This window comes from Anser brachyrhynchus, assembly GCF_964034855.1.
Source record: "Anser brachyrhynchus genome assembly, chromosome: 1".
Taxonomy (NCBI): domain Eukaryota; kingdom Metazoa; phylum Chordata; class Aves; order Anseriformes; family Anatidae; genus Anser; species Anser brachyrhynchus.
The window spans coordinates 34770527-34781859 of record NC_137694.1 but is presented as its reverse complement, the minus strand read 5'-3'; the positions used below and the strand labels follow the sequence as shown (position 1 = coordinate 34781859).

General features: G+C 33.3%; 1 protein-coding gene across 4 annotated transcripts in view; it reads right to left on the bottom strand.

The window, feature by feature from the left end:
- Nucleotides 1-3218: 3218 nt before the first annotated feature.
- The window catches only part of SLC16A7 (solute carrier family 16 member 7), an 87090-nt gene continuing 78975 nt past the window's right edge, over nt 3219-11333 (bottom strand). For all 4 annotated transcript variants that reach the window (XM_080598885.1, XM_080598886.1, XM_080598887.1 and 1 more), the window contains one exon: nt 3219-11123. In XM_080598885.1, coding sequence (XP_080455011.1) covers nt 10852-11123 — 272 coding nt within the window. In that variant the 3' untranslated portion in view covers nt 3219-10851. The remainder of the gene's footprint in view (nt 11124-11333) is intronic.

Genomic DNA, 11333 nt, shown 5'->3' with positions numbered 1-11333 from the left:
AACAAAAGATTACCAGTCACTGTGGCAGTAAAAATTATGTAGAGCAGAGGACAGCAACTCACTCACTAATCCTCAATTTTTTTTGGAAGAGGGAATCATGAGTACATTCACAGAATGTACAGGCAGAAGAACTGTATCCGTCTGTTTGTATGAATGAATAATATGATCATCAATGAATCCTGTTGTTTTATAAGTAGTGTCCAAATCTTCCTTTATTTCCATTCAAAAGATCCAAAATGTAATTGAGAACATGTGTTTTGTAATTAAGGCAAAGAAACACATTTTCTGAAGGAAAAAAAAAAAAAGTTACATTCAACCTCAACCATTTTTTTCTCAATTATTCAGTTCATTGATTGAACTGAATAATTGCACTGCCTAAATGCTACTCATCTATCATTCAGGCAAAATGGAATTGCAGTTATTAATCAAAGTGTATTATGATGGTTGGCAAAATGAATCACTGTTCCTCCAAAATAAACTTTTTGTCAGTAAAAACTGATATATGTATGACACTTAAAAAAATTTGCCATTTCTTTTGATGCCTAACTATGGCTTTAGGGTTTAAAAGGACCATTTCTGTAAATATTTATTTGGTGGAAAATATGACCACATAAAATTTAGTTATTTCTTTTACTGTTTGGTTTAAACTTATTTTAATAGAAACTTTTTAGAGTGTTAAGATTTTGAATAATTCCTAAATATTTTCCTAAACATTTCACATGATTTTTATGCTCTGAATTTCAAATACTATTTAAATTAAAGAATTTTATTATATACGGCATTCTTTCTTTTTTTTTTTTTCTTTTTCTTTTGCAGGCTTCCATGAATGTTGATGAAGACAATAAAATCAAAATAAATTGTGTTGATGAACTGCTGTCTGAATTAAATTAAGAAATAAGAAAAGTTGTATTAGCAAGTTTTTCATTCCAATTTCATAGACATTAAAGAATTCAAACAGTTTGTGCACAATTCCAGCTTATGAAACTGATATGAAAGTAAAAAAGGAAGTGCAACAGCCATAAGACCTGACTGGGAGTATGTACCGTTGGTATAGAAGGCACCAAAACTTTTCTGGTATCACAGTAAATTGGCAACAGTTTTATACAGAAAATGGACTCCCAGCTATTGCTTGATTTACTATAATTGAATAATTTACAGGGGGGAAAATATATATATACATACATATATATATATAATCAAATTCAGAAAAAAAAAAAAAAAAACAAAACAAAAACAAAAAAACACAGACATTAAAAGAAAGAAATTTCATATATTTTGTAAGAAAAGAAAGCCTTGCAAAATACTGATAGATTCTGTTGAATACAAGTCAACAATGTGCCCTGGCAGCCGAAAGAGCCAACTATACCCTGCATCAAGCACGACACTGCTAGCCAGTCGAGAGAAGGGATTGTCCCTCTCTGCTCTACACTGGTGTGACCTCACCTTGAGTACTGTGTGCAGTTTTGGGAGCCAAAGCATAAGAAGGACATGAAGAGTGTCCAAACGACACTGTGTGGAACCAGAAGTTGAACTTGATGATCATACTACCACTTGAAAGCATTCAAATTAAAATTGGAAAAAAAATCAAAGCAATAGCGTCTAATCTTTACTATATTATAAATATATTTCAGTATATAAGGATGGCATTTACAAAAGGTGAACAACATGTCCTCCAGTCATGCTTTTTTTTTTTTTTTTTTTCCTTTATGGAGACTTGGCCGTTTCCAAGAAATTTCTGAGAGATGCTTTTTATCACATATGATATGACACCTTAATCTTCCAAGATGTTGGAAAAACAACAATATTTTTTCTTACTGTTGTTATTTAGGTGTTTGTGCTTTTTGTTGTTGTTGTTTCATTTTGTTTAGCTTTGATTTGCTTTTTAAATAAAATCAATGTCTAGCAGCTAAAATGTATCCCTTTACTTGATGGGTGTTTCTGCATGGCCAGTGTGGAAAAGTCAGGAGGAGAAGAGCACATGAAAGAGGAGAAACAACTTGATTACCCTCCAGGTCCATTTACATATTAAAGCTCTGAAGAGAAAGAGAAAGAAAAATAGAGACTGAGGTCTCCATCTATCTTGCCACTGAACTATCAAAATACAAATGCTCAGAAACAAGTATGTTTGGTCAAGTATGTCAGTGTCTATTAATCAGAAATGTATTTTAGTCAAGCAACTGGATTCATTGAGGCAACATACGTTTAGCCATGGAAGTGATAGCAACAATGTCTTTGATTAAGGTTAAATATTATATTCACATGGAAAACAAATGGGAAAGAGCAGTATTGGACTACATTCATTCTGCCATTTCTTTTACCACTCTGTATTTTCAATTTTAATTTTAGTCTTTGGTCTGTGTCTCAAAATTGATTATTTATGAATATTACACATATTCAAATATGTAAATATTATACGAGGCTAGAATCTAAACAAAATCTAAATATACTCTGATAGCTGAATCAACATTTCCATATCAAGAGAATTATTGATAACATTATTTGAAAATTGGTTTTGCAGTTATTAGAAATCTAAAAATAAAGGTCATTTGCTTTCATATTCGGTTTTTTTTTGTATTCAATAGTTCAACTTTCTTAAAAAATTTGGCACCTTTGTTTCCTACTAGCTTATTGTTCTTCTGTGTAGAAGGTTCATAAACTGTATGCAAAGGATATTAATCAATATCTCTAATTTTAAATACCCAATCACATTCTATAAATAGACACTAATTTAACTGGGGCAAGCAAGCATAACCTTAAGCCAATAGACAAATACATAAGACCTGGAAACACTTCGAAAGACGAGAAGGAATAGAGTTTTCTATATCCACAATTTCAAGCCATATGGACAAATTCCTCTTCTGTATGAAAATGACTGATAGTGATAAATGAATGATATTGCATGTACATGGAATATAGAAAAACATCCCAACCAGACTAATGGGTGTCCAGATGTTTTCTGAGTAATTTATAAGATTTAATTGTAATTACAGAGGAGTTAGGGATAGCAAAGGGCTGGTAGCACATTCTACTGCTGGTAGTATTCTTCCTACACAAGAAAATTTTTAGTTCTGTTTCTGTATGCAAATACAAGTGATTTTGAGATCCTAGCTAAATCTGAATAGTGACTCTATGAATATATCTATGAATATCTGCACATTTTAAAATTGCAAAACATTTACTACTAAAAAAATAAATAATTAAAAACAGAAGCTCTTACATTTTCAGAAACTTTACATGGAAATTTTATTTTAATTTCTCTCTTTTTTTTTTTAATTGCTTATCATACACATTTTTTCCTTGTACTTTTCCATAAATATATATGGACAAACTGGACATTAGACACTAGTATAGGCCTAGAATAAAGGTTCATGAGCAAGAATGCATATAATTACAATTTAATGCAGTGCATAAGCATTTTACAGGGTTAATATACATTATGAACAATGAATTTTGTCAGGTCAAAAATGCATTTGGCATGTAGAAAGAGAATGTTATCATCCACCCAGATCTCTTTGGAACATAAATAGCACCTCTAGCTAATAAATGATTGTCAAAACAAAACAAAACAAAAAGCCTAGCCAATATATTCAAGTAAAAACCATACAGTGTTGCGAAATACAAAAAGAAAAAAATTTGTTAGTCAACAACAATGGCTACTGCATGTTGAATTATTGCATAGCAATACCAAGTTCTATTGGTAGATTGTAGACATGGTGAACTTTCCACGTAAGCGGTAAGCAGAAAATACACCTATGTCACACTTAAGGAAAGGTATTTATTTAAGTGCTTTATGTACCACTCTGAAAATTTTCTCAAAAAAGCTTTAAGGTAGAACGTTTTAAGAGTCAGAGACAAATGTAGACATTTCACTGACTTGCCTACTTGCAGACAAAATAAAAACAAAATGTGGAAAAGATACAAAAAATTGTCAGGTTTTTTATAGCCTCGTGTTCTGGAGAGTTTCCCATAATAATTTTATGGGAGTATTGTTTGCAGGGCCTTCGGTATCCTCATTTTCCATAGTTTTTACAAAAGTATCATGTCCATCAATATTTCATATGATCTTGACCTACATACTACAACAGAAAAAAATCAGTCTACATTTTACAGTCTATTCAGAGATCAAGTAGATAATACTTTCACAGCAAAACCAACCAACCAACATCTCTACAATGGAGGATTTCTGCAGTCTAACAACAATGAAAATTCTCAATTATTTTAAGCCAACTTTGAAGTGAGTCATGATTGACATATCAGTGTTATGGAATATTTCAGTTTTCTGAATGAATTTTTAATATAAATGAAACCACCAGAAACTGAGAAATAATAAAATATACTCTTGTAGAAAACATTTAAAATTTTCTGTCATTTGCTGCAGTCTTTTATCTGTTTACAAATACGTTTATCAGGCACAGTATGCAACTTACTCTAAAACATTATATATATTTTATATACACACAAATATATATAATATATATAAATTAGAGTTGTATATATAGGGGAATACATATATACACACATACACACGTGTGCGTCTATATTCCCTTATATATATATATATTAATATGTACATTCCAAAAGACACAAACTAATTGCTCTGGAAAGAAAAACAGGGAAAAATAAAATAAAATAAAATAAAAAGGATTTTAAACTGTTGAAGGAAGGCTTGAAAGGAAATAGATAATTTCCTTAGGGGTTGAAGAGATTTGATCAGATATATATTCAAATATATCCCCTATATTTATAATCTACATTCAGAATGTTTTTTGTTTTGTTTTTGTTTATTTACAGACTATTAAAACAATACATATTGTGCGTTAACTTAGGAACTGATTCATTAGGAATATTATGCAGGGATAGCTAAATTTGCCAGTTGCAACAAATCCTGCATTTGCTGTTTTATATCTGACATTCCTGAGATTTGATATGGAGAAAATAAGGCTGAAGCCTCCACTGAAGCCAGATCATTTCCAATGTTTCATAAAGTTCTTTCACTTTGATAGTTTGTTTATGTTGGCTTCAGTGGACTCTGTACTAGGTCCTAGAAGGCAAGAATGGTTTGCGGACTAAAAAGAGTATCTTTGAAGAAACAATCATCTCTGTTTTTGTAAAGAAGATATGAACAACAATCATTTTTCCTTGGCCCCAGTGCAATGTTTTGTGATCATCTTCCCCAACTACCCCACAAAGGGAAAGAAAGTTAAAATTCTGTATGACTCCCAAATCAAATAATTTTATTTATTTATTTTTAGGGGTGACGAAGAATGTGAAGTATTCTGTAATACTTTTTAAAACTCTGTGGATGTGTTAATGATGTAATGTCTCCATTTAGTTGATTTCATTAATTCAGATATCGGGGAAAAAAAAAAAAAAAAAAAGGGCAGCATCATCTCACAGAAAGGGCAGTAGACTTTGGATACTTAAATGACACTTTTTACACTTTTTTTTCTTTTTCTTTTAATGACACTTTGAATTTTTACACCAGCTTAGTAATGTAAAAACTATACCAGTATGGCTTAAGTCTTCATACTTACTAAAAACTATTCCAATTGATTCAAAGAATTTGGTCATCAGTATGCACTGCCTTAGAATATAATAGAATATAACTGTAAGCCAAAAATATTGGCGAGACTTTACAATAATCTGTATGTTTTACCACTATGCTTTTGTTAGCTGTATTCTTCCAGGGTCATACAAGTCTCCAAACTGTAATTGAGAGGTAGATGACAGAGAAAAAAATGAATTGCAAAATAATAACATGCAATTTATGTTGAAATTATATAGCAATACTTATGCAAATTGTGATTTAAAAGGTGTCTATACATGCAAAGGCTTTTAAAGTATACATGCACAAATATCAGAAAAGTACCCGCTCCCCCAAAAAATCCAGAGAGCCTTGTTAAAATTGATGTCATCTCTGATAATAATAAGTATTTTTAAAAATTCCCTTTATATCCCTCATTGTGAGTAGAAAAATAGTAATCTATAGCGAAACTAACAAAAATTGCCAGTTTTGTTTTAGGCAAAATTGTCAGTATCAGTTACAGCAAGTTCATCTAAAAAAAAATGGTAATTTGCTTTGTTTAATGAAATCCTGATGACTGCACCCAATTTAGCTATGTTGTATCTGTAGCTTACCAAATATCTGAATAATACCTCCCCACAACCATATAGACCTGAAAGTAGCAAGTGGAAAACATTACTCAGGCAATTGATGAAAGACAACGAAAAGAAAGCATTTAACAAAAGTCACTACATGCCAGGTCCGAGATCTTTGTGTCACATCAGAATGGAAAATTGGGGGTGGGGAGAACCTTCAAGAGCAATGAGAGTGGAAATGAAATTATAAAAATTGCAATTAGGTATGCATTTCTAATGGGAAATAAAATCAGTACGATTTCTACATTGGTAAAACTAAGTGAGATTAATCCTACTTCTTAAGTGAGTATAAGATGCATTGTTGCTTCATGGAATCTTTATGAATAGTTGCAAAAAACATTTGAAACTTCTCATTTGCCAGCACAGCTTGTGACTCTTTACAGACTTCTCTGGAAGAAACAATTATGTACACACTGTCAAGTGTTGTTTTTTTTTTTAAGTACACTGGATGCTGGCATGAAAAAAAAATAATTAAAATTAATGTGAATTTTGAGTCATGAAGTCAGTGAAATTGCTGTCATTAACTTCAGTACCAAGAAACATTGAATTTATTCTCATAAGGAGAAAGTAAATAAAAAAAAAAAAATCTATTTGAAGATAACTTTTTCCAAAACAGTTCACAAATCACACTCCTGAAATAAAAGTATTGCAGTCTAACTACTTATGCTACAACATTTCTTACAAAAAAAATACTTTTGTGAACTTGAGGGAGATACAGAACTGGTAACAACTGCAAGCACAGTTGAATGGTGAGAGGTGGCACGGGTGAACGTTTGTTCTTGAACAAGTACTGAGAATTATTGGTGAGAAGTCTTTCTCCAGAGTTGGAAAGGGCAATGCAGAAGAACCCTCCAGCTACTAGAGAAGTATGCTGTCAAAAAAACCTAAAGAGATAAAAGTACCTGGATATGTACTCTGAAAGTGTTTGAAATTTAACCTTGATGTTAAAAAGGAAAAATATGATTGATGTAGGTTGATCAATCTCCTTTCCTACCAATTTTAAGATTATGGCATTACTTGATTGATCAGATACAATTAAGATGATAATTTAGCTCAGTGACACTATGGCAGAGGTTTGAAGAGGCTGAAGTATAAAGGAGATTAAGACCAACTCAGGATTTGCTTGCATTGACTGACAGAGACTACAGACTCCGTACTGCCTAACAGATGCATGTGGTACATCTTCAAATTTGAGAGCACATTTCTTGATTGTAGGGCAGAGGCATTTCTTAATCTTGACCCTGCAGTGGTCCACACTGGAGACTGAGGTAACTTAAAGAAACTAGGAGGATTTAGAGAGACAGTGTATACCCAGGTCTCATTCTGAAAGCAGAATTATGATGAAATGATATGCAGTAAAAATTAGTGCTAGTAAGAATGATATTCAGCGGGTTGTAAGCAAGTTATACTCATTTTGAGACTTTGCTGCTTAGTATAGAATTGATGCAAGGCTATTTGTTATTATTATTACTTTTAGAAATAAGACCTACACATTCAAAGCAATTGCCTCTTTAGAACCTGTTACTTGGAAGACATATTTTTTTAATTCCAGGCAGTTTTTGCATAGATATGGTTCCAATCTTCTTCATCCCACTCTGGATTCAGAATTCCATAATACTCATAGAATGGCTCGGGTTGGAAGGGACCTCAAAGATCATGTAGTTCCAACCCCCTGCCATAGGAAGGGATGCCCCCACTAGATCAGGTTGCTCAGGGCCTCTATATCAAGTGTATTCTGATTTTTTGTTTTGTTTTGTTGCCAGTTTTAAGAGGAAAATAATGAAAGAGGTGTAAGGAAATGTTTCACTTGAGTCAGTTCACACTTTATATTGTTTCAGTCGCTTGCTACATCATTTTACCTTATTATATGATTAAAAATTGTATATTGGCGAGTGGTGGTGAAGCAGCTCTTTCATTCCTAACATAATTGACTGGTAATAAAAGAGCAGGAGCTCTGCAGAGGGTTGTGTTTATATAAATTTTGATTTCCTCTGAGACAGTAACATCATTTTTGTTACTCATGGTCAGGTGTGTCTATGGCTCAAAGAAGCTTGTTTTTCCCTTATTTCCTATGCCACGTGTATTCTGCAATCCTACAGAGAACAGGTTAGTTGCCTGCATGTTTCCTAAGAGCCTTTTTGCCTTTTTTTTATCATCTTTCTTCTGAGTCTCTTCTTTACCCAACAGCAACATTTAACAGGCTTAAATCAAAAGATGACACTTGCTGTCTTCTACCCTGTATTTTTAATCATTTTTTTATTTTTTTTATTTTTTTCCAAAGAGATAATGAGCACCTCAGTCATTTTGGCTCTGCCTCTATATTCAACTCCTTTCAAATAATCTCTGCCTTCCTACCACTTGCTGTCAAGAACAGAAAGAACAGAGTGATGTTCCTGATGACTACTCTTTAGCTGAAGTTTCAGTTCATCTTTTGCAATCCAACATTTATAACTGATATTCCTAACTGTATGAAAGCTTAGTGTTTATGAAACTCTTCCTCTCTTTCTGATTCTGGGCATGTAGGGCCTTCACAGACTGGATCCTGGAATTCACCCATTAAGTCCATATAGCCAAAACCAGAGAAATGCTTTTACCTCATGGGGTGTTGGCAGGACTACATCTTGGAAAGAGGTGCAATGTATTTATTTCTTCTCTGAAACAGAGGGTTGTCAAAGGAACTGGAATTTTACTGAGATTAAATCATTCTCCTTTACACAGTTCACTGCTCAACTCTGAGCATGTAACCCTTATTTTCTCCCAAAACTCTGAAATGCAACTATTTTCTTTCTGGTGTACCTACACAACTTGGAGGTGTTTCATTTTCCTGCACATGATTAGGTAAAGACATTTATTTCTGTACCATGTTGCCACTAGATTCATGATGTCTCTTCCCCAAAATTGCTGAGATAATGAAAAAGATCAGCACTACTGTGGAAAATCATAGCAAATATGATGATAACCCTGCAAAACAGAGGCAAGCACTATCAATATTTTTAGAAAAAAAAAAAAGGAAAAAAAAAAGAATGAAATTAATTGTATTGAACACTATTCTTAAGAAACTGCTTTCTCAAAAGCAGTAACATCTGCTAGTTTTTACTATTCTTCTTTTGTTATTGGCACTTCAAAGAGTGTTTAAAACATCTGTCAGTCCAACATATTTGCAACTTTTTGAGATTTAAAAGAGGGCTAAAATGAATGATATTATTTTTTCCTAAACTGAATGTATGTGTATCCTGCATAAACAGTGCATGTTTTAGGAATCAGACCCTTGATTTTCACAACGTCCAAAGTATTTATATACAACTCTCCAAAACAAATACCACCTTTCCTTACCTACAAATAGAATAGAAGTACTTTAATTTAATACCTTCAGAAGATTGCAATGCTAAATCATTTTTGTAAAGTAAAATTTTAGGCTTTGCTTTCCTTTACATAAAGGATGAGGAAAAATTGTGTACATTTTAATTGGTGTAAGTGAATGTGTGAAACCATAGACACAAGATCAAATACCCTGCACAAAAAACTGATATGTTGATACAAAGCTCCCAGACTGGCACTGTCAATGTGCCTTGCAGCATTCTTGTTTAAACCAGCAATATGAAAAAGAAGTAGCTTTTCACTAAATGCATGGGAAAAGGAAATGAGAACTAGTATGAAGTTACCTGTCTGCAAGGATCAGGATCAGTTAGACCTTACATCTCCTCTTAGGAGACCATCAACCGATGACTTGCCAATAAACCCAAGCATTTACACTGATGTCACTGCCATGAAACTGATTCAGGCCACAAAAGCCAAGGGTGGCCTGGATCCTTTTAACATCAGCAGGTTAAATCTAGTCAGCAGGGTTAATCTAGTCCCTGTAGAAAGAAAGCTTCACAGTCTGGTCCAGTTCCTTTGACCATACAGGAATACGCAACTGAACAAACTGATGCTCCTGTTAGCAGTGTAAATCCTGGTTCAAAATTGTTTCATTTAGGTTAGTTCAAATTAGTGAGCTGTGTTCAAATGTATCTGTTGAAGTACAACATAGCCACCTATCACAGGAGGAAATAACCTCCAGAACGTATTCTAATTCAGCTGTTTATTGCATTTTAGAGATGGTACCCACCAGTTGTTTGTCTTCCAACCTTAACTTTTACATCCATATTATAATTCTTTATACAGGCATAATGTATATTTTGATCTAGTGGGCATACAAGTGAGAAAAAAAGTTTCTATTGTGCTTCATTCAGGTACTCTTGTGTCCTTTGAAACAGACCTTTGAGCTTATATTGTTTTTTGACATAAGTGGTAAGTACAGTTTGGGCAGATTTTTTTTTGCAGACATTAACAATAAGGATGAACAAAAAGTATCCTCCCATATAAGAGTAAAAGATACTTTTGCATTAGATGTATTTTTGAAACAAAACTGTCACTGGAAGTCTTATGTGTGGTTTACCTGACTCTTGATTGTCCAGAGTCATAGTTTGGATGGGCTCATTGCATGGAGTCACTACCTCTGTAACCTCAATTTTGTATCTCTGAAATAAATAAACTGTAGATAGTAATTTAACTTGGAGTCTTGCCATGGGGCAAAAATCTGTTCCCATCCAATATTGTGACTGATCATTATTACCAGAAAACCTGGCCTGTGTGTTGAAGGCATATTTCTAATGGAAGTCATAAATGTTGCCTTCTGAGCTACATTGCAGATTAAATATTGGTTTCTCTTTCTGAAGGATCTTCAAGAGCTTTGTCTGCTCTGCTTGCAGCATCTTCGTTCTCATTGTTTGTTAATGGTTCTGCCTCCTTCGAGTCAGTGTTCTTCTCAGCTTTCTGCTTCTCATCTTCTAACTTCTTTTCTTTTGCCAAAAGCCTATAGTTAATGGCATTGCCAATGAACAACCAGATGCTGGCCACAATCACAATCACTCCACAGACAAAATACATGTATTGATATTCACCAGTAACATCCACTAACCAACCTGGAATAGAAAAACAAGAGGAGAGAAAAGCATTTTTAGAATAGAATACTCAATATAATCCAAATATTTCTCTAGGAAAATATTTATATCTGGCCTGGTTTTGAAGTTGGAGCAGAAAAGCATTTTCAATGCATTCAAATTCTATAGAACACAGAGTGGACCTCTAACAAAACCTGTATTGGTTAAACTACCAATTGTCACTGGAATCAA